This window comes from Anopheles cruzii, chromosome 2 (genome assembly GCF_943734635.1).
Source record: "Anopheles cruzii chromosome 2, idAnoCruzAS_RS32_06, whole genome shotgun sequence".
Lineage (NCBI taxonomy): Eukaryota > Metazoa > Arthropoda > Insecta > Diptera > Culicidae > Anopheles > Anopheles cruzii.
In genome coordinates, this window is record NC_069144.1 from 40,148,608 (window position 1) to 40,172,250 (window position 23,643).

Here is a 23,643-nt window from a genome sequence, read left to right on the forward strand (position 1 = left end):
CGGAATTGAGTAGATTTTTTCTTTCTCGCATCAATTCCAGTTACCACATCCGAGTGCTTGTTATTACGTGTTCCGGTTCGTTTCCGAAGCCACAAATCATCCCACAAACAAATAGAGCTAAGCATCCGTTCCGACAGTGCGGCACACTTTCGTTGTCGTTTTTCATACCGATCCCCGCTCGGAATCCGCTTGAGAATGGTTCCAGTTCCGAGAGAACGAAGGCCACGAAAAAGTACCGTTAGAGAAGAACCGAAGGCCGAAGATAAAGTGTGTGTGTGTTTGGGAGCGGGCAGAAGTGAGACGGTGGTGCAGTCGTTCGTAAAAACGGTAAATTTTGCATAATTATTGTCCGTCAACCATGTACATCATCATCATCATCATCACCGTCATCATCATCATAAACTGAAGCGTCTGCTGTCAGAGGGGGTCCTGTGTTGGTATGAAAAATGGGAAAAGCATTCTCCGCGCGAAGCACTGCCGACACCGACAAAGTTCCGGACGATTATGCTGGCAATCCCCAGAGAGCGACAGCCTCTACCGAATGACTGATGTCGTTTGAAAAGAGAGCCCTATCCCTGTTCCTTTTCCGGCACAAACAAAATTTATGAATAATTTAGTAACATAAACGCGGCGAGAGATGCTCCTTTTGATCCCACCTACCGCGCGATCGTTTCGCGAAGCGGTCATCAACAGAAATTGTAAATGTGCTTGGGATGTCCTTAGTTTTTGTGGCCATTTTATGGCCGTTCCCTGGTGGACTATATTGCATTAAAACGGGGGAAACGAGAAAATCACGAATCATGATCATCATCCCTCATCCCGGTTGTTATCCTGAATGTTGAAATCGATAAGGCCTAGCAAGTATCTTTCAAATTAGAATGAACTGAATAGGGGGTTTATCGTTCTTTTTCTTTATTTTGTTACACTTTCTATTGGCATAATTTTATGTATATATGTATATTTAGTTGATATGTTTACTCATATACGATAACAATGGCCCTAAAATTTCTTGCTTAAACCTCTCTCTGTTTTATGATTGCTTGTTTACATGCCGACCGAGGCGAATCGGTTTGTGAATCTTATTATAAAAACACGATCGTACGTTTCCAATATGTTCTTAATTAGCAAAAACTTTCGTTCCCGTAATGCACCTCTTGCTAACAAAGTTCATCATGTTCACAAACTTACATTAACAGCATTATTGCATACGTGTTTATTGGTAGGTGAGTTTCTTTCACTTCACATTTTTCAATAACAACATAATTGCGGTCCCGTGTTGCGGAAGAGAGTGTGATCGCCACCGAGATTCGGGCTGATCTCAAAACAAAAACAAACTAAGAAAAATCAATGGATGTCCTGCATTGGGGACAGGCAGCATCCAGATACGAAAACTCCTTCAGGATGGTTGCTTGTCCCAATCGAACTAAAGAAAGTTGAAAAACACATTCTTATTAAATGGTAAATGGAATGGATGGTTCAGGGCTCATGGCGCACGATTCTTCTCATCGCGAAAGGAAAGGAATGTTTATGATCGACACCGAATTTCACCACAGACTTTACAGAGGAACCGATGGCAGAGACGCATCTCGACTGCAGACGGATCTCTAAGGGATCATCTTTACTTTTCTACGTTCTCTTCTCTTGAAGCTGCCATTTTGGAAAGTTATTCAAGCCGGAGCGCGATGAGGAGAGGCTGAGGTGTAGTTATTTAAATTTTGTCAATGATAATACTTGTTACTTTCCGCTGTTTTTATTGCCGCTGCCGAACGGTTCTGAGAACTGCTAACTTTCAGATTAGATTTACCGGGGATGCCCTCGCAAAGATTATTCACGTCATCATTGTTTATCGCGTGTGTCTGTTAAAAAACACCTTTCGAACAGCCATTCACTAGCACCGCTTAACATTGCTACCTTACGACGGTTTGGGAAACAATACAGAAAAGGCTGAATATCTGCTGGGAGTACCTTGCAGGGGAGGGCACCGGAATGGCTACGGAAAGCGGAAAGCGGGCGAGTAAAGGCAAAAGCAAAATATGAAAACTCACAGTTGAGCTACTAAAACTAGAGATGACGTACAATTACAGTAACAAATTACATTCTTTTACCACGCAATCTACACGTTCTACGTTTGTTTCTCTTCCTTTCTCTCTGTCGCTCCCTCGATCTTTATCGCTATGTTCTACTCATGTCCAACACTTTCATTCCTCATCCAAACAAAACTAACAAAAAAACACATATCAGCTAACCAATTGTCCGCACAGTGTGCACCTCCGGCTACCTCTGCTGCTGTAAACGGTGGGCAACCCCTAAAAATGGTCCCCATTGGCGCGCGAAAGACTGCGAAGAATGGAACCGGAACAGGGACTGTCAGGACTTCGGGTTCGATCGATCGGCTTTACTTCTTCAGCGGATCGAACGTATCGAGCACGTCGTCGGAGCTAAAGAAACCGTTCTTGCTCGTCTAAATAACACATGAAAGTAAGAAAAGAGAACATATTTTATTAAAACTCGCTGTTATCAGAAACGAAATCAATACAAACAGCAATCTACAAACAGTGAACAACGTTAAACAATGCTGACGTAACAGTTCCTCGGACAAAGCGCACGAATAAGCGGGAAATCATCTCAGAACATTGAGACCTTTGACACAGCACAACCAGCAGGAGCCACGAACGAACGAACAGGTACATTGACTCAGGATGTTAAAAAACGAATACAAACACGACCATTACCACACCATTACCTTCGTATCCGGCTGGAGCACCATTGGGCCACTGGCCAAGCGATTAGCACCCTCCTCCCCAATGGTATGCATGCCGACCACGGCACCGCCAGTGTTAGTGATGGATGCGACATTGATCAACGGTGGCTTAATCGTGCCGATCGAAGATCGACCCCTCGGCACCGGTCGCGTGTTACCGCTCAGATCCCGTTTGAACTCATTGAACGCCGTCTGAGCAAAGTCGTCGAACCGTGCCTCCGAGGTAAGCGGATCATGAGACACTCCCGCGCCCGCCAAAGATGGAATGATTCCCGTGCCGTGAGAGTTAGTGGTACCATTTACATGATCATTGATGGCCCCAGTGCACCCGCCGCTGATGACCACCTGCGGTACCGTACCGTTCGTTAACCGTTCCCGGTCGTTAGGGTTCTTAAACACATCGTAGGCCGTGACCGGGTGGTGCTGGACGGCGGACAAAGGATTGCCCGAGCGCAGCACCGCTCCAATCGCGGTTCCGCCGCTGATGGCCGCGGCGAAGGGATTCAATTTTGATGTCAAATGGGTGGTGGCGGCACCAGCACTAACCCCGGCACCGACTCCACCGAGATCGTCTGGACCGTGCGCAAGAATTGTGTCCAGCTTGTGGGAATTGTTTGCCAGCACGCGAACCTCATCGGAGAACCTTCCGCTGGCGTTCGCGTTTATGACGTACGTCGAATCACCCATGCACCCGCCACTAGTAAACGACGCGTCCTCCACAAAGGCCGAATCCTGTTCGAAAGTTAGCGTTAGGTTGTTAGGATTAACCGGAGAGGACCGGAGAAGGTGGATCGCTTTTTCGTCCCGCGGGCCGTTAATCGATTCACCCCAATACGGTGAACGGTTGATGATCGTTTGCGGCCTGTTAAACGGTGCGTTACTTACGTCATTCGATTGCGGATTGAAGGGCGCCGATCCGAACAGATCCTGGTAGGCGGTGCTCGTCCCGTTGCCGTTCGTCAGCGGAGCTGCCGTTCGCCGTGGCGCAGACTTTGCCGGTGGAGGAGCCACTGAAAAAGCGAGCATATCGGTTAATGCAAGGCCCGTTGAACGGTGTTCACGCGCGGACACTCACGTATCGGAGGAGGGCTTGTTGGGGCTTGACCGAAACCATTCGTCACGGATGCACCGTTGGTGCCATTGGTGAACCCATTGGTGGCGCTGTGGCCGTTGCTACTACCAAACAGCTGCTGGCCGAGCGTAGCGGCGTTGGACGGTTTCGGTGGCTCAAAGCCGAACAGATCGTTGCTAATCTTGTTGCCTCCGCCCATCGTCGCGGCCGTCGATGCCGTCATCGAGCCATCATCGTTGTCCGGAGCGCGCGGATCAAAGTCGCTGTCCGAGTCCGAGTTCAGCAGCAGCCCCTCGAGCTTGGTGCCGACCGACGGCTTGAATGCTTCCAGTGTGCTGTTGATCTGTGATGAAAAGTCGGTTTATTAAGAGACCCATCAGGCCGCAGAATCGTCCCAGCCCTAACCTGGTTCTGGATGTTTCTCGGTGGCACGATCGGTGCAAAGTGCTTCGGTGACGTTTCGATCAGCAGCTGGTCGTCATTGTTCGGTAAAGATACGTCGATACCTGCAAAGGACACACCGAACGTTGTTAGTATTGCCAAAACACCATTCACTAGCTGTGGCGCCGAATACTTACCCAAGTCGGGCGTTTTACTTCCGTTGACGGTGTTGTTGTTGTTGTTCATATTGCTACCATTGTGGGTGGTGTGGCCATCGACACCATTCTCGGCCGGCGGCACCTCGCAGATGTCTCGCAGCCCCAGGCGCAGAAGCAGCTTTTCGAGGTCCGCCTTCAAGACCAGCTCGGACAGGTCCTTCAACCGCTGGCGGTAGGCAGTGATCGTGTGCTCGAGTTGCTTCTTTTGTGCGATCAGTTTCGTTGCTTCGAGCGACTTGCCACTATCACTGACGTAACGCCTGCAATGGAGAGGGGGGTAGATGGCCATTAGAAAGCGTTCCCGAAGCGAGTTGCGTTTTGGGTCGCACCTGTACGCAAGGTCAAACGCCTGCCCAATGGTCAGCGTAATGTCGGAGGCCAGCTTGTTCGAGATGAACACGAAACACTCGTGCCGATCCTCGCTGCTTCCGTTGCTGCTGGTGCCATTCGAGTTGGTGGAGCCGCTCATCGCGTCGTCTCCGACCGAGCTGATCGACGAGACGGTGCTCGGTGCGCTGCTGTTGCAGCTCGTTTTCGCGATGAAGCTGAAGAACTTCTTCACGCCCTTCTCGTCCGCGCAATAGGAGATTTTGTGCAGCGGAAACTGGTGCATGATCGTTTGCGATCGTGGTTCCTACGGTCACAGAAGCAGAGAAGCGTTAAGTACCGTCCCAAACGAACCCCGTCCTCCACGGCGCCACACGGCGTACGCACCTGTATTGCAACACCATCGACACTGACGGTAATTTCGACCTTCTTCGTCTTCACATTGCCACCGCCCTCGGCCTTCTTCATCTGCTGTGTGAACTGCAGCCTCCGGATTGCTTCCTTCACCACTTCGATGCCCTTCGGCTGCTCGACGGGTGTGCTACCGAGGTACTGAATAGGGAATGAAACCAGAAACACGGGGTTAAAGATCGCGATCAGCGGTTAATCGGGGCGCGAGCGGCTACTTACTTTGACTAGATAGGCGACGTGCCCGTTAACGAGCACATCCGGTGCGTGCAGCCAGTTGCGGCCGTTCTTTGTGTTCTTGGCATCGTTGCTCCCGTTCTGGCCGGAGCTGGAGTTCTGCTTGTTCCAGAACATTAGCGTCGAGGCCATGATTACTTATTACCGGACCGTAGCACGGTCTCGTCGCGACTGACCGGTTCCGTGTGCCCGCCGATCGAAGAAGCCTATCCAGCAAACAGCAGCAGCAGCCTCCGTTGGTCTGGAATGGAACAACAACACAACACACTGCCTTTAGTCGGTTTGATAAGTCTGCGGAGCCGGAAAGCCGTCGAAGCCGTGCGTCACCGAGTTCCGATAAGCGGAGAGTTGGGAGTTATCGCTCATCACGGGACACACCATGGCGCCCCAAACAATGCCCCACCAAGCATCAGGACTCAAGTTACATCCGGGGTCCGTGGCGCGTAAACAACGGCGACAACCGATACACTCGGGGAGGTATCGTGTCGCGCCGACGAACGCCCCACAAAGACCGGGGTTGCGCGTACCAGAGGATGCGACATCGATTGCCTTGGCTCTCGGGTTCTGATTCGGCCCCCGTGCGCACATGATCGTTCCTCCCAGTGGACTGCGCAGTAGGCAGCCGCGCCGTGCCACCGATAACTACTTTGCATCTCCGCGGCGACGAATACTAATGAGAGAGAAGACCGCCGATCGGAAAAACCCATCCCGGCTCAGGCGCATCTTTAATGGTCGGTGATCGGCGTCTTTTTAAATATGTCTCCCTTGTTACATTCCACCATTAATTGCAATCCACCGTGGCGGCGATCGGTGGTGGCGCTCGGCTGTTGTACAGATTCCTTTTTTCCCCGCTTTCGCACAGCGCCCCGCTGCACTGGGATGCACTTAAAATGCAGCGCTGCATGCGGCGCATGTGCGAAGGGTTGAAATAAAAATCGTCAAAGTGCGCCATTACGTTTTTATTAGCCATTCGCTGATTAGTTGCTGTGTGCCGCCAGGCTGGCCAGTAAATTCCTTTATTTGCACTACGTGCGGTGTCTATTGGGCACCGTTTCTCACGTTCTTCCCACAAAGGCGCGCGCGCACCGATCGGATTAGTCAGTGGCGCTCCCGGGGAACTCCGGCGACTACTGGCTGGTATCCGTTTTTAGCTTTTTGGGTGTTTCATTTCGTTTCCTCTGTTTTGGCAGTTGCGCCGAGAGGAAAAATCGCGGTGAAAACTCAACGCAGCATTGTTGATAGTTCCCACAAGCTGCCCACCCGTCGCCTTTGGCGTTTTTATTGGTCCGATGTAGTAACACCGTTTAGCCGAAGGTTGAACCCGTGAAGTTTTGGTGCTTCGAACGCTTCGAACTTGTGGGGAGAGAAATCCGAGAGGGTACCGATGGACCAATAACGCCACCGAAACGAATCTTCTTGGCCCTCGGCACCGGTCACCGGCAAGAGAAGGAAACCCCGAGCGATCCACCTAATAACGCGGCGCGTGTGCTGATTCTCCACTAATGACCCAAATTGCAGCCGTTGCACACGGCGGCTGATTGTTCAACTCCTCGCAAGGACATTTGTGCAATCTTCCGCCGCGCGGCAATCCGTCGCGATGGAAACCGCGAAACTCGCGCGGCCCGATCGACGAAAGATGCAGTTTGTTAAGGTCAGGCGGCCCCTCTCTTACCGACACACACAGTGGGTTTCACTTTGATGGCAGCAGCGAAGGCATCTCCGTTACAGTTTTGTCGTTCAAGGTCGAGATCGAGTGCGCGATCGCGGACACGCGGCTTCCAATGAGTGGCTATCGTTTCAATTAAGGAAACCGAATTAAGGAGGAAATTATATGCCAATGCCAGCGCGAGGCTCGCTTTTATGAGCTACGAGGAGCGTGCGTGCGTGTTAAATTGTTGGCACTTTTTCGGCCTCGACCCACACACACACACGCAAGACCACCAATCTCGGCAGTATGACCAAATTTTTGGCTTTGGCCGTTCGCGTTGATTGGATTATTGGGTATGCAAAGACCGGATCGGACCGTGGTAAAAAAACGGTCGAGGAACAGTGCAATGGACCTGCTAATGACACCATTGGCCGGGCCCTGGGCGTGGGTTTGAGAAACTTTCGAGACGTCGAACTTGTCTTAAACTGTTGATTGATGAAGAGGCGCGGTTTCCGTGGGGTGGTTTGCCTTTTTTTTCTTACTACCTCGCAAAAGAGTCAAAAGTGGTGACATCAACAACGCGCATCTTTCGGCGACATCCGAGTGGTTTAGGAGATTTAACGATCGTTCGTTAACCGATCGTTTGGCTTCCAAAACGAGCGCTTAGCACACACGGTGCCCTCTTGGAATTGCGAGATCTATTATGGTTTATTGCTTGGCTTGATTTGTGATTGAATTAATAGTGTTTTATTCGTAGGAACGACACCACAGATGTCCTCCAAAATGTCCCTGCATGAGTTGAGCATTTAGCAAAGCCCGATTAGCGGCTTTGAGTTGAACTTTTGCTTCGAATATTTACTTGGGTTTTCGCGAATTGCTTGGCAAACATATGGCCCCCCGCCGATCGAGCGGCTGGAGTCTTTGGCACAAATGAATAAATATTCGGTATTCACGCTCCCGTCGATACACCCGAGAGTCCGATCATCCGGTGCATCATCTCCGTCGTCAATTGCAGCGATTTCGCAAAACGGCTTCAAATTTGGTGCGAATTACACGTCGAAAGCTTTGATTGCAATGAAGCTTGCTTGCGGCCAAACGGGTCCACTAATGACGAAGAAAGTTTAGCATAGCAACCCACCGGCAGGCCGCCATCGAATTGAGTGTTGTCGAACGATCGCACGTCGCAGATCGCCGTAAACGAAACGATCAACCGTCGGGCCGGGGTGGGTGCCAGAAAGTAGACTTTCGCTGCTGCAAAACCTCCAGTCTCGACGAATTTACATATCATGGCCACTACCTACGGAAGGAGTGGTCCACACACCCGAAGCGGACGGACACCATGATGGGCGGCCAATTTTCCAACTATCCGCACATTATTTCATTCACTCCAATTGTGGCGGCCCGACACGACGACACCGGGACCGATTAACGGCGTTTTTGGCGCGTCGGCAGGGCGTGTTGGGCCATGATTCGGTAGTCGGCTTCTATTTTTATACACACGGCCACGGCGCGGATGATGATGGCACACTGATGATTGGACCTTGTCCAGTTCCGACCCGCGATGTTTTTGTTGGAAGTGATTCTTTCCGTGCTATCAATATTCTCGAGTTCGCACTCGACGGGACAGCAATCACGTGGCCACGGCTGCTCCCGGGGTCCCTTATCTCGGCCAACATGGGAAGAACTGGAAGTAGGACACCCTCGCCGCCCCCCCCCCCCCCGCAACAGGCGACCTGATTTTGTTTATGGTCATAAAAATTACGCGATGATGATTGAAATGATCAGGATCACTTCACATGGCGCGCGCGCGCGCGCCCGCGCCCTGACCAGCCGTGACCCGGCCCGGACTTCTTGGGGATGGCGGCTTTTGATTTGATTACGCGCTCCGGAGATGATAAGACGCGCGATTGGGCGGCGCAACGTGACGAACGGAAACACGGATGGCCCCATTCCGGTTCGGGCCAGATTCGCTGCGCGGTGAGATGTTCCGTTGCGAAATGAAGTTGTTTGGCGAGCGGTGCGCTATCTACCGGGATCCTCCCGGGGGGCTTCTTTTTGGTGGCAATAGAATCTTTACACTCAATCGATCGAAGGCTGTGGGGAGTTTTTCAAACGGACTCCCAATCGCTACCCTCTGGCTCATTCACAGTAACCTCTCCAATGTCCCTCTGTTGATTGGGCTGGAATGTTTTTTGTTACATTCGACCGAATCTGGCCCACCGGCGGCGTGTGGTTTGGTGAATGAACCCAGCAGCTATCGGACGATTCACAAATCGGGTCCGAAGATTGGTTGAGCCGCACGGCCCCCAAACCCCGCCAGCCACACACCAGTGACGGCGAAAGCGAAAACCGGAAATTTCATAATTCGCGGTGGGGTATCGCAACTTCTTTAACATCGTCTTCGGCCCTGCTTCGGCCCCATTTCCTTCCTGTTCCTGTGGCCCACGGAAGTTCGGAAGGCCAGGTGGAACCGCCCGAGAGACGACTACCGACCACCACCGCCGCCGCCGCCGCCGGACCGAAGGCGCCCCGCACACAGAGTGGTAGTGTCAGTTCCTCGTCACTTTCTCCTTCGTGCCACGCTCACGGGCGTACCCACGGGCGGGTTGGGGAGACTACTAAGCTGTTGGCTGCCATCGGCAACATAAACACGCTGACCGAGTTGCCGCACAAGGCATGATTACGCGGCAATAACACACTTCGCAGACTTGGCAGACCTCGCGCAGTCCCAACAACCACTAATGTGCCGCGCCGAGAGTCGTGACCACCGCGAGGGCACTCGACCTGTGTTCGTGAGGTACAAACCAGAGGCATTAATAAAAAGGCACCCGAAACCCCCGTTTCGGGTGCCGTTTTGGGGCATCCATCGCGCGCCTCAAGGGTGGTATCAATATTGATGCGAAGGAAAAATTCCGGTGATGGGGCGTCTACTAAACTTTCATCGCTCATTAGGTCGGGCAATGGCTCTTTTTACACCTACAAAACGATTACGAAACACCAAAGCCAACCTAAAACGGGAGGCCTCACCACAGATCGGTCCCAAAAGCGTCCTGGAGCTCACCGCCGCCACCGCCGACATTCCATTCCATGGCCCGGGTACTTGAGGGCTCCCCGACACATAATCACCCGCGACAGGGATCCAGCGAAGGATGCTCTCTCTCTCTGGTGGGGGGGAGTTGTTGCGCGGAAAAAGCGCTACAAAATCGGTGAAATCACTCGACGTGCCACTGTGACGCCCATCCGTTTTGAGCGATGGCTGAGAGAGTGATAAGCGGCTGCTGCTGCCACTAATAGCGCGGTCGACGCGGAAAGGATCGGGGCACATATCGTCCCCCTCGAGAGCCCCGCCAGATGATGATGATGATGCTCTGGACTAATCACATACGCTCAGTGCAGTGCGCAGAAAACTAGTTTATGCTACCGATCGCTAATGTTGGCGTCGCTCTGACCGGCTTTTACTTCCTGTTCCTGTATCGTGCGCGCGCGCCCCGCTACTGCTACATAATAATGCGCCTGCCCTGGTGCATGTTCCCACGAAGTGCAGAGCGGTCATCAACGGCAGATAGGGCACTGCTATCATCAGCTACTGCCCGTCGATGTAAGGCGGTAGCAGTATGAACATTATTTTAGACACAATGTTTAGGCTTTCTCGGTGCGCTTTGATTGGAAGATTGACCGAACAAGACTTCGCCGTCACATCTCGTGACAGAGGATGCCAGAGGTTAAAGACGGTGCTACCAACGCGGGCGGGGCTCCCTATCGGATTGGAGCCATCAGCATCCTCTGCCCATTCGTCGGGTGAATGAACCTACTGAACCCGCTCCCGGTTGAAACGGTCCAATTTGTCATCGTGGCCCGTGGTGGTGGGGTTGTCATCATAACCGGCACGACCCCGCCGTCGGGGAGAGAGAAAAGAAAATGAGGTCCCCAGTCTTTTGGTGGTAAGAAAAACGAAAACCACAAACGGGGTCACGTCAGCAAGATCGGCCAGATAGGCGTCCGGATTAACCCGGTTCTGCTTGCTAGCAAACTCGACGGCCTGCGCCAAGACGGAAGGAAGCGAAGCCAATTGTCATAATGGCACACTGCTGTTAATGTGGCCGTTGATGGGCTGTCGAAAAATGGTTCCAAAAGCGACCGCAATGGCTCAATGAAATCCACTCAAAGCGTGTTGAATGCGCTACTACCATTTTCCATTCCATTTCCCAAGTTTCATTAGAGATTAATCATTTCGGTTAGGGAACCACGCAAGTTACAGTTATTAAACACGGCGAAAGCTGCCACACCGAAGACAGCGCAAGGGTTCTACGAAATTGCTTATTGTGTGTCGCTCAGCCTCAAACCGATGTCTTTCTCTGCCAACGAACACGAAGCATTAAAGTACCATTAACGCGGCGATTTTTTCCAACCCCAGCGCCAGCAACAGCAAAATAAAATGGCCAAAGAGTTCAATTGACAAACGATTCCCATTTCACAAACAACCCCCAATAGATGCGTCCGTTCTCATCGTGATGGGGTTTTTCTCTCTCCTTTTCAACATTGTCTCTAAACACGGCAATCAATCGTGTCTTGGCTAACCGACGTTCGCGCAAAACAATAGTACCCGTACACTGGGTCCCGAAGTTGTCGAAGCTGAGAGCTGAGGTAGCAAAAAAAAACGTTGCGGTAAACGGCGCCGGTTGCGCGATAACGATAGTTCTTGGCTGGCGCAATAGAGTTAATTCATCTACAACCGATTAGCAATTCATTCGCGTGTGCGTTTAATGCCGACCTGGAACGGGAACCATTGTTTTACATCGGCAGAAACAATAGCGGTAATGGCGATTGATTAACGCAGCACTGTAGAGCAAGGATCCCCGGCCCACGATTATCGGCACACTTCCGAGCGAGCGACCAAATTTCCCGTTTTGATTGCAACTCTGCACTCGATTGCACATCGCAATGTGCAATCGAAGAGCGCACCATAAATCATACCACCAGTCGCCGCCGCCACCATTCGCGCAAGACGATCGACCGCGTTCTATTGCGCCACGGATGAGGCGCGATAGTGTAGCCACGTTGGTGAAGAATGGTGCCGCCGAAAGTCTCCACTTCTAGCAGCTAGCACAGGCGGACGCAGCCAACCATCATCGTAGGAACGAACCTCCGTTAGGGAGCTGCAGCTGATCGAGAGAATGCCAGCCGGCTGCTGCTCCCCTCGTGACGGACCTCAATCGTGAATGGAGAGGGTCTTCGTTTTCTATGCCAGCGCGATAAGGGTCCCCACCCTCCTCCATCGCATAGATTATGTTAATTGAGGCCAGCAAACTTACTCAAGTGTTTCTCTGTTGGTTGGTCGCGTGTTTTGTGAATGGAACCAGTAATGGAACCCGATCGATGTTAATGTAGTAAAATTATTAGGAGTTTGAATAAATTCTTGCCGTTTTACAATAGATGGCGTTACTCACTAAATGTAACACTTTTTTTAATGGAATATGTGTTGGACAGCAACTGTCATAACGCATCTCACGCAACACTGCAGAAAAAAGGGGTTCTCGTACCGAATCGTTGCTGGTGATGAAAAGGGGAGTTGTTAGAAGAATCCTAAGTGCAAAAAGTATTGGGTACAGCTTGGTGAAGCAGGTCCATCGCAGCCAAAGCGAAATATTCACTGCGCAAAGGTTATGCCAAAGTTATGTTTCAAAGGTGGGATATGAAAGATGTGGTGCAATATGAGCTTTCAGAACCTAATAAAATTATTGATGGACAATCCCATGTACAACAAACAATGCGTATGAAGCAAGCTTTGGCCATAAAAACGTCAGAATAGGACAAAGGACATGATAAGCTGATTTTGCAAAATGACTGCGCTCGACCACACATTGCTAAACCGGTCAAAACCTATCCCGAAAATGCCGGATGGGAACTGTTAACCCCGATTTGGCGACACAGCGGTTCACTTCTAATGAAAGTATTGAAAAATAGGCCTCTGAGTGGGTTGCTGATAAAGATGAGGGGTTCTATCGACACGGAATCGAGGAACTACCTAAAATAAGGCAGAAAGTAGTAGCTAACGACGGACAATACTTTCATTAAAGTAGTCATACGTTTTGTTGTTGTAGTTAGCTCACAAATGTTGAATAAAAAAGACAAGAATTAAGTCATACACCTAAGAGTAAAACACTTTGGGAAAACGTACAACAAAACTTAACTAAGCTAAAAAAAGAGGCTTCTCCCAAGGCAACACACATTTTGGTCGCACGACCGCACTTTTGAGTATCACAACATTTTGGAAACCTTCAGCCAATGGGGCCCACCACACGTACGCTTTCAAGGTGGTCATCGCCATTACCACTAATGGATGGTCGTCGGATGCGACTCACAAGTTTTTGGTTGGCCCTTTTTCTAGTGGCGATCGATAGGAGGACACGCAAGCGTTAAACCATAAACTACCACAAATCCCGTTTTCTCGTAATCTTTTCGGTGCAATAGCGAACTCCGCGACTTCGAAACTTCGGAGGATTTCCAACCGAACTCGACAAGAAATCTCGACACCCGTTCCGGAATGTTTTCAACATCACAACGATCGTCAATGCCGCGACGTTAGGAGGGAACACCTTTGCGGACGGCGCGCAAGATTCCCAAAACAGTTGACGCGTTGTTTTGCATTCATCACGGCGGACAAATGTTGCATATTAAATCGTTCACTCGTTTTTTTCCGTCCATCCGTCCAGTGGCGTCTGTGGTGTCCAAAGCAACCCCCCTTTGCGTGGGTCTTATAAGCGAAGCCAAACATACGGACTAAGTCCACTAAGGTCACACTCGTCACTGTGCGCCACCAAGTGAGATGGGCCACCGGTCGCCTTGTTTGTGGCTCTCGCGGGCAACATTATGCAAAGCATCCAGCGCAGTCCCGCATTGTCACATCGTGTTCCCCGAGCGTAAGGTGTCCGCGTGGTGCTGCCACCGACACCAATTAGCGTGGCACAATTTCCTCCGCCCGCTAATGATTTCGCACCTCCCAGCGGGTCAGCCGGGTTTGTTGCACCCGACACAGCTCGCGGTCTCCCCCCGCTTCCTCCCGATCGATTGCATCGTCGTGTTCGAGAAGCGAATATTCACATCATTTTGGCGTGTGGGCGAACCAACCCGCCCGTTTGGCCACGAGCAAAAAACGTTCTCCCTATTTTCATTGTGCGCCAGTGGGCCATTCCTATACTGCCCACACACACACACACCTGCACGCCATCTTGAAATTGACCGGCCCATTGTGCAGGGGTCACTCACGACAAAGGGCCATTTTCCGGGCCAGATCAACGATCGCGCTGCTGCTGCTGATGGATAATGAGTCGGTATTGCCCACAACACCCCGACCGAACAGAACAATTCTTTCACAATTTTCACAACGATTTTCCATTTTCCCTTTGGCATTCTCGTTCGCACGGTTCGCACACGCGGGGGGAAACACGCGATCGGGTGTGGCCGTGGGGTCAATAGCACCACGGCGGCGACGACGGTGTGAAAACCGATGGAAATACTTTGCATTGGCTGTTGGCACTTTTGATATCCCTTTGCCTGACACACGCACTCTGCCGGAAGTAGAGAGCGGGTGGGTTAGAACTGGACGGAACAGAATATGGTGAAATGTTCTTTTAGTAGGGGCCACTTTGGCAAAACAAATGGGAAAAAACCACAGGATCATCATTCAATTATTCTGATTTGCCTTTTAAACTTCATCAAAAAGGAAGCTTTTTAGAAGCTTTTCAAGGAGGAGTATCACCAAAACATTGGTCAAAACCGCACGAACTTTATCTTAGTCTCCAAGTGGCAAGTCATTAATGTCGCCATTTCGAACGCTTTTGCCCGCAAAATCTCATTGGAAACACAAATTGTATTGCAACTTCTTTGCTCAAAACGTTTGTTCTGGCTGACTCCAAAAACAGAGCTCTTGTGGACAAACGCAAAGTGGGGCAAAGGCATTTTTGCATTTAGAAACGAGCACTCATGCCGAGCAAGCAATAATATGCGGGATGCTGCAGCAGTGCCATAAATAAACGGCTGAGTGCAGAATCGCCCCTCGTAAGCAAATGCCATTACTCAACAATAAATAAACATATAAGCCCCATCCTCCGGTTCGATCGCCGGACAAAATCAATTCCCGGATACGGCGATCGTCTATCTGCCAGCGATCGGCGGCGTGATACGCGCGTTGTTTACTGCGTCCCGTGCTCGGCGGATCAGCAAAAATCACGATCAGATTACGGCACCGTACGACGACGTACGAGTCGAACGAGATTTCATTCTCGGCTGGTGCAATCCATCTGACCGATGTCTCCTTGCCGCGGGGACGAAGGACGTACCGCGACGATCATCTTCAAACAAATCGGCGAGTGATTCCGTGTGCTGTACACTCGAGCACTCGAGCGTGGCGGCGCGAGCTACGAGCGATTAGGAGAAGCCCCGTGCGACGTCCAGAAAACCAGTTCCACAACAATCTCCACGGTACTAGACACCACCAAGGCTCGGGTGGGGGGGGAGGTCGGTGGTGCTTTTCCTACTTCCTCCCTGGCAACGTCGCAATCGGAGCCACAATGGCGGAACGTAGTGTGCGGTTGGGATTTGAAGCTATTTTGCTCGCTTCTCTCGCTTATCCGGCTTTAACCTTGGAGTCCGACTCCGTATCCTAGGCTCCGCCGTGCATTGCGTCATTCGTCCGTTTGGGTCTAGAGACGAGGATGCAAAACAATAGGCAAATTACGTGGCCACTTTGCTGTGAAGCTTTGTCCCGCTGGTCCACCAGACATTATGCTGAATATCAATATCAATTTGTCACTTTGTCGGAAAAAGCACCAGCGGATTTTTAAGTTTTGAGTTCAACCATCACTACGCAATTCTTCTACGCATTGCTCCTACGACTATATTAAATGTTTTATTTTCCCACAATCGAAAGGTAAAGATCCGGCAGGGCTTCCCGAAAGCCCGAGGCAAGTTATAAACACGCCACATCAAAAAGTTTACATTTAAATATCTGCGCTTTAGCCGGAGTAACCCCAGCTGCTGCGGGCCGTCGTAAATGAAAACAAACAGCCACGACAGATAAACGCTTGCCGTCTCGGGTAGTGTATCTCTCCCCGGTGTGGAAGCAAACCAGAACCGGTTTACGTATTTTGGACCTTGCCCAACCCGCCCCAGAAGACCCCGCCGGAGGTCTCCATGGACGAACGGAGGCTGCTGGCTGGCAGGGCTTTGGGAAGCCCGTGTATGCATCAGCAGCGTGTGACTGCTTTTCGCATTCCGTCTTTGGGGCCCAGCAGCAAGTGGACAGAACACATTCAAATATTTGTGCGATGTTGTGGTGGATGTGGCGCATAACGCTGTTTTAGGCATCGTTCTCGAAACCCTCTCTCGTCCGAGGCGAGTGTGTTCATTATTTCGCGGCCCTTTGCGACGCGCGTCGGGTGTCCTTTACAAGTCCACGCTTCAAACGTGGACGAAGGGCGACGAAATATGCGCCGCACAAATCTAACGGAAGTTCGTTCGTCCGACGTGGAATGCGTTTCACGTGTGCATTTGAAAGTTGCGGATCCTGCGTCACACGCCACCGGGTCTGTGGGCGCTAGAATTCTTCCCAGAGACACACAGGCGCATTCCAGAAGCCCTCGGCATTCATTCAACAACGAGCGATGCGATAACCGGCCAAAGTCAAGATGCGATCCGACGAGTGGCGGGTGGGTCATCTGCCAAGAATTCCGCCATTAGCCACGCTCGCCGTTCAGCTGTTTGTTAGCTAATTTATGCAAATAATTGTTTCCGATACTGCGCTCTCCGGTGCACCGCGCAGCATCATGCACCTTGTCGCCACACGCGATCGATCGATCAGAGAGGGCTTTCGCTGGCGGCGTGTCTAGGACGGCGCTCCTCTAGGGCTTGGGGCTGGTACCTATTCGCAGCGACTACAACGACGAGAGATGCAAAAAGATTAGCAGCTGGAATGCGATGCGTCTACGATACGATGGCGCGTTGTGCATCGGTGATGATGGCCCGCCCGATTATTGCATGCACAAGTATCGGGGCATGTCTTGTTTCGCAGATTGTATTTAAAAGTACATCTTTTCCCGTCATGTCGTGACAGGCGCTTGGTCGACGTATTAGCACACCTTTTAGGGTCATTTTTATGTGAACTGAATTTGTGTCCAGCATCGCCATAAGGGAATTACATCTCAATCCAGAGCGTACTTTGCATGTGAAGGTTAAGTGTTAGCTTACGATGCACATTATCTGAAACGACACACGAGAGTCAAAATCTACGGTTTAGGGGATTTAAGTGTTATTCTATGTCTTCAAGATCGCCACATCGCGGCACTCAGCTGATGTCCGAGTTTGAAGCACGGCACGACTGCGTATGCGTGTCCACCTGACCGCGGGCGGTGGTGTTGGTGTGCGGCGAATGGGTCAGTTTCCAGATTGCCACCGAGCGACAAGTGTGCTGGCCATCGGTCAGAACCGGTCAGAATCGATCCGCTCGCGGATCTGCTCTCCCGGAGGTACTGTTATACGCGCGGCGTCCCTTAACAAGGAGCGTTCTGCGGTGGCCCAAGAAAATGGTTGCACAGCCCGACGACGACGATGACATTCGCGCGCGCTCTGGGTTGGTTTAAAAATCCGTTTGAATATTAAACTTTTTAATGGTCTCCTCTCATCCACCGACCGGGACGACCAGGCGGATGAGTGAGCGATAAAAACCGGTTTGTTTCGAGAAGCACGTCAGTTCCGTTTGAAAGTTTTCGGGTCGAGCATATTTTGTGAATGCAAAACATGGCCCGGTCGGTCGCCGGACAAAAGGAAAGGAATTTGCAGCAGTAACGGCGGCCCAAAAGGGCACGAACCGTTTGGTGCTCTAACCCGAACACACACGGGCCGCATGCCCCTTGAAGGAAACAGTTATGCAACGGCTCAAAGTGTCTACCGTCGTGCGCGCTTCCCCAGACGTCATGTTGCGCCAAACGTTGGTCACCTGTGTGTGGTGAGAGTTTATTTTCCAAATGCTAATTTATGGTCCACTTCTCGCTCTCTCTCTTATCACACCCGCGAACTGGATTGCCGTTAGAATGAAATCTCTGATAATTGGCACCGAAAGCCTAATTATTTGGCCGACTACCCATGCGAACACAATCCGCGCGTGAAACGAAGGTGAAACTTAATCGCTTCATTCTGTTTAATTAAGCTGCGTTGGTGTTCAAGGGTGGTTCGATTTTTTTCTCTTCTCTCCATTTGGCCACCGTGTCTCTAGAGCTGACCCTAGCTGAAATCTTCGCGGTTCCAGTGCGATTCCGGTGCCATTCTGACCCGTCCACGGACAGGCGGCTCACCATCATCGGCAGCCATTCTCCTTCTCGAGAGCACACGGGTGGAGAACGTGGCACTCGCTGTAGGACACAAAAACACGGTCGACCCTCGCATTGTCAGCTGACCATAAAGTACGGACGGGCTTCCCCATTCCGCTGAGCCAGGCGCAAGAAACACCTCTTATCGTGACTTTGGAGCCTTTTTCTTCCCGCTCCTTGTGCACGCGTGGCACAAATGGTGACCGGCCAGGGTCACCACGACTTCGGCGGTGCTAAACTCGCACGCTCGGTGGTCGGTCGGCAGCGAGCGAACGGTGACCGATCGCAAGTGGCAATTATATTTAAACGTATTCCTTGATTTGACGGTCAAGTCTCACATCTCGCGAACTTGACGGCGAACCGCCGACAGGCGATTTGTTATTTGTTCCGATTGTTTTTTTTTTGTTTTCGCGAACAGAAAAGCCACACCACGGCGGGAAGGTTCTAGTTGTCTGTCTCTTTCGCGCCGATCGCAACGCGATCGTGTGTATGCGCCCCGCGGATTCGTGGAACCGTAATGCACCGTCATCAAACACCGGCCTCGTTGTGCTTCATCTCACATAATCACTGGCGCGCTGATGCACAACCTCGCACCGTGAGGCATCTCTGTAGATAAACAGCATCGAGCTTTTTTTGTGTAGGTTTCTGCTGAAATCGACACAAAAATGGTTGACGTTAACTGTCTAATGAAAACACACATCACGCTCGGTTCGATACTTAGTTGCAACGCGTCGAGATGAAACATTTTAAAAGCCATCTGGCTCTGGTGGTTCCGTAATCGATCAATCGGTTCGATTGATTAACGATCGTCAGCAGCTCGCACGTTTGCATTTGGTGGTATCGTCATCACGTTACGACACCATTTTGTTTCATCGGCCCACCGAGACCGAGGGCCGGGACTCGCGTAATGAGTCTCACCGAGAATTCCTATTTTCCTACTTCAAAGCAGCGCGCCCAACAATTCTAAGCGTCTGCATTGTGGTTTGTGGGTCCCTTTTTTCTTAACACAGCCTTACAGCAGCAGGCACCGAGCGGTCGAAGGTACGCACAGCGTGGCGCAAGGCATTCTTTTAACTTTATGTAAACGGATAATTGGTGCCACGCAACAACGTTATCACTGCGGGCGGCGTCGTGGTCGTGGATTATGCTCCTCGGTGTTATGTAGCGCAACCTCGAAATGTGTGGTGTACGAGACTTTGTGGATGGTTTTCAGGTGAGTAGTTAATTACTAACGAAAGAACTGCGAAGCTTAAGCTCGAAAAGAAAACGATCTCTCAGTACGCAGCGCTGCGCTTTCGTAGCGCTGGGCACAAGGCCTTTTCCTTTTTCCCATTTGGGCGCAGAGGCAAAACAATCGATACGATGAACTCGCCCGTGGAGGACCTAAATTAAGCATCGCCGCCAACGCCATCCACCCACCATCCCCCGGGGCCGCTGGGCTGGGTGATAGTAGGACGACGACGGCGCACTTTGTTGCCTATAGCGGTGGGCCTGCGCCTGATGAGACTGCTGATGGTGTGGAGCCATGATTTATCTAGCTTTCACTTCGCCCATTCCTATGCTGGGGCGCCCGCGCGGAGTGTCTATCTTTTATATTGTTATTTTTCACACACACACCACAGTCGCCGATCGGCACACGGTGAACCCTTCCGAGCCGAGCAGCCAACAGCCACGGAGTGTGCAGAATGGGAGTCGCTTACCATGCGCGCTCTCTAAGGTGGTGCTTAAGATATGATATTTTGTTGTTTCTCACTTTTTTGGCCTGTAACGCATTTAGATAGTGACGCAGTAGGTACGTGCCATCGAGAGGGCGCGCGATTAGGTTGGATAGCGAATTGCGCTTCACGAAACACCGCCACAGACGGCGGCCGGTGGACGAAAACAAAAAAACTAAAGAAAAATCGTGCGCACAGAAGTCTGGCTGAAAACAACACAAGTGATGCTGACGAATGCGAAAAGATCGGTTGTCGAGGATCGTAACCAATCGATGGCACGATCCTAGAGAGCTCCTACTCCGCGTTAGACACGCGGACAGTGTGTTCTCAGGCTCAGGCAGGAGGTTGTGGCGTTGTTGTGTGTCGCTCTCGGCAACGCCAAATTATACAATCGGTTCGAACGAGAAGTGGCGAATGGCGGTTAGAGTCCAGAGAGCTGGAGGGAAGCTGGATCTTTAGTTGTATGGGTCGGATCTGTCGCTCGGTTGGAATAGGGGCCGAACCGACACGAACGGAATGCCAAATGGATCCCGGCGATCGGTACGCTGCTGCCGGTCCCTCGGAAAGCTTCGGTTCAGGGCGAGCTTTTCCGGCTCCGGGCCACACACAAAAGTAACACCGTCATCGTGGCCGCCTAGGACTGCGAGAGAGGCTGTGTGTGGCTCGTTCGTGTTAGGGATAGATCGTTTGCGATCGCTCGTACACTCGTACTGTGCGGTGTGTACTGTATTTTTTATCTCGATTTAATGACCTAATGGATAGCCCCGTCACCGTCGGCACCGTCGCTCGCCACCGGAACCGTACCACGCTGGGTGTGTGGTATGCAAATTTCACACTCCTTCCTAAAAAAGTAACAACCCAAAAATTTCGCGTCATCTTTTGACATTTCACAGCGCCAAGAAAACCTGCAAAATGACGAAAGCAACAAATGAAAGGCCCCAGGGAGAGAAAGAGAGCGAGAGAGAGAGTGAACAAAAAGCAACATCAAACAAACAAACGACCTAACCAAATGAAGAGAAGAGAAAGTTACAACCGGGCTGTGTGGGTCCCCCCACTCCCCCCTTGGATGGATGGCCGCCGACACACGCACAGCCAGCCGATCGCGGATATGGCGCCCGCGGCCGGACACCAACTAGCCGGCCGCTCGGTTGCGAACCCGAAAACCTGGCCCAAGCCAACCCGATCCGTCGGTCGGTCCGGGGGGAAAACAAACGATCGATGATGGTTGTTTAAAAGAAGCGGAAAAAAACACAAACATTGCCAGCACACACGAACGGGGCGGCCGGATTGCGGCCCAGTTCGCTGGAACCGTCGACTAGTCGCTCATTACCTAACCACAAAAGTCACCCGAATCGGGTGAACCGATCGGGTGCATGTGCGCTTTCAAAATCGGTCACCAAAGTCGGTCCGCAGCGATGTTTTCCTCGCTTCTTTCCTCGCTGAACTGTAATGGGTTGCAGAGAAATGGGTTTCATCAGAACCCGACCCGGTCTGTCGGAACTCGGTCTGTCGGAACTCGGTCCCCGGTGGGGCGAAGGCACGGAAACCGCAATCCAAAGAGACCGCGGCGCACCACTAACACAGCAGAATGGCACCGGGGCGGCGGCGGCATTAGAGTTTGAACCGGTTCGGTCGGAATCGGAACATAAAAACGGAATTAAGGAACCACAGCAAGGAACCAGCCCGCCCGTGCGATGGGTTGAGAGTGTGTGGCTCATAAAACAATAAACACGGCTCGGTTTATGTCGCGATTTTATCCGATAAATGGCCGTCACGCACCGGTCACGGATGCTGAGTTGACCCTAAAAGAAAACCAGGAACGTAAGCTTGTGAAACTCAGCCTACCTGACCGCTGCGCGTTCTAGATGATCGTGACACGCAAAAGAAGCTTCAAGCCGTGGCCGTGATTGAGAACCGATCTCCGAGGTGGATGTGAAGTGGTAGAAGTGGAACCGCTTGGATCGTTGTTGTCGTCGTGGCTTGTGAGCTTCTCCGGGGGAGCTCCCGCCGTACAGAACCAATAGCGAGAGCAGGGCGAGCCGTGTATTCTAACACTGCTGACGGAGCGACGGCACTTTGGACGGCGAAACGAGAAACGATCTGACGCACTTTGCGTACTTAACACTAACACGCACCGCACATACACACACACTCACACACGCACGCACGCGTACGATCACGCTGCACAATGCACTGCTGCTGCGAACCTCAGTTTCCTGTTGGGAGGGATTGAATTAAGGTGCGGGAAGGGGAAGAAGGGCAAATAGGCTTCATAATCAGCAGAACACTGCGCGATCCGACGGCGGCGCGCACGATCCGATCTACGATCGCCAGCAACACGGCGGCAGTGTAACGAGCGGCGGTAATTGCAGCGATCACTACGACGACGACAGCAGAATCGTTCTGCCAACGTCACCGCGAAACGGTCCGGCCCGGAGGAGGTCCGTAGGTTTTATGCCTTTCCCTGACATTTACTTTTGGCCTCACCGGCCACGGGTAAGGCCTGTTTTTGTGCGCCTTCTCCGGGAGGGAGAAAGGAAGCGGCTTACAAATTGAAGCCGAACTGATGTCGTCTCGCGGTCGAGCTACGGGTGGCTGGTAAAAGTTTGGTACTCGCGCCGAAACCACGTTAACGGGAGTCTGAAACAGAACGGGAATGGGCGAGGCGAGGCTGCGGGCAAAAAGCACGTAGCAACGGTGCGACGGTGCCGCTTATCGTGTGTGTCCGTCATCACACCAACACCGTTTGAAGTACAATAGCGGTCCGAGGTCCGCAAAATGGCACGGGAGAGCGAGACAAGGGCCAGCCTAGAACAAATGAACCGATCGAGCGCATCGGCAGGTGGCAGGCGGCGACCGCAGCCGATCGATCGTTAGAGGTGATCGAGAGCGCCGATCGGTGACTGCTACACGGGCTGTGGGAAACTAAGATGGATACCGAGCAACGGGCAAACAGGACGAAGGTTGTCCGCTCGATAGCGCACAAACACGGCGGACTACGACGGATCCGCAGGCGTCGTCATCGTCGAGAGGGCTTGGCGTACACGTAATACGGCTCCGGCGACTCACGACCTTTCGGGGCTGCGCTGTACATGACAAGAGATGGCGAGAGATGACAAACCGATTGAAATGTCCGTGCGATCGTAGCGACGTGTGTACACCAGCACTCGGCCGCTGCCCAACACAAAGAGTTTGCCCTGGGGTAGGGCGCTGGCACTTCCAGTGCGCCGCGAAGAAAGGGGAGCGGAAGCGGCTACGCAACACCAAAACGGAACGCACACACTGCGGACGGGGCTGGTTAACAATGGTGACCGTGGACAACAACAATCGAGAACGTACGGCGGGACGCTGCAGGGCGACAAGAAAACCGTTGTTCCAGATCTTGGCACGGCGATGACACGATTGGCACTGAGACGCACCACAAACAACTACCACTGGATCGCGGGCGGAGCGTTCGACTGGCAACCCGTGGCCGCGGTTGCTGCGCTGGAAGTGGTGCGTAGCGTTCGCGAT

At 51.9% G+C, this 23,643-nt stretch overlaps 1 protein-coding gene across 2 annotated transcripts; it reads right to left on the bottom strand.

Annotated features, from left to right (window-relative positions):
- Positions 1 to 897: 897 nt before the first annotated feature.
- Positions 898 to 23,584, bottom strand: LOC128269172 (PTB domain-containing adapter protein ced-6). 2 transcript variants are annotated; one of them, XM_053006556.1, is made up of 11 exons: positions 23,470 to 23,584; positions 21,976 to 22,346; positions 5,390 to 5,645; positions 5,147 to 5,311; positions 4,762 to 5,066; positions 4,412 to 4,692; positions 4,239 to 4,339; positions 3,837 to 4,176; positions 3,647 to 3,771; positions 2,744 to 3,493; positions 898 to 2,461 (listed from the first exon to the last, which is right to left on the bottom strand). In XM_053006556.1, the coding sequence occupies exons 3-11, from the start codon at positions 5,534 to 5,536 to the stop codon at positions 2,396 to 2,398; spliced, it is 2,280 nt and encodes a 759-aa protein (XP_052862516.1). In that variant the 5' UTR covers positions 5,537 to 5,645; positions 21,976 to 22,346; positions 23,470 to 23,584; the 3' UTR covers positions 898 to 2,395. The 2 variants fall into 2 exon arrangements, with proteins under 2 accessions (XP_052862516.1, XP_052862517.1); XM_053006557.1 differs by lacking the exon at positions 2,744 to 3,493.
- Between the last annotated feature and the right edge of the window lie 59 nt (positions 23,585 to 23,643).

Bases quoted from the DNA above. Each gene is read 5' to 3' on its own strand.
- LOC128269172 (XM_053006556.1), bottom strand. From the start codon at position 5,536: ATGGCCTCGACGCTAATGTTCTGGAACAAGCAGAACTCCAGCTCCGGC. The intron at 5,067-5,146 runs GTGCGTACGCCG...CTGTGACCGTAG, and splicing joins TCGATGGTGTTGCAATACAG to GAACCACGATCGCAAACGAT. The intron at 4,693-4,761 runs GTGCGACCCAAA...TCTCCATTGCAG, and splicing joins GCGTTTGACCTTGCGTACAG to GCGTTACGTCAGTGATAGTG.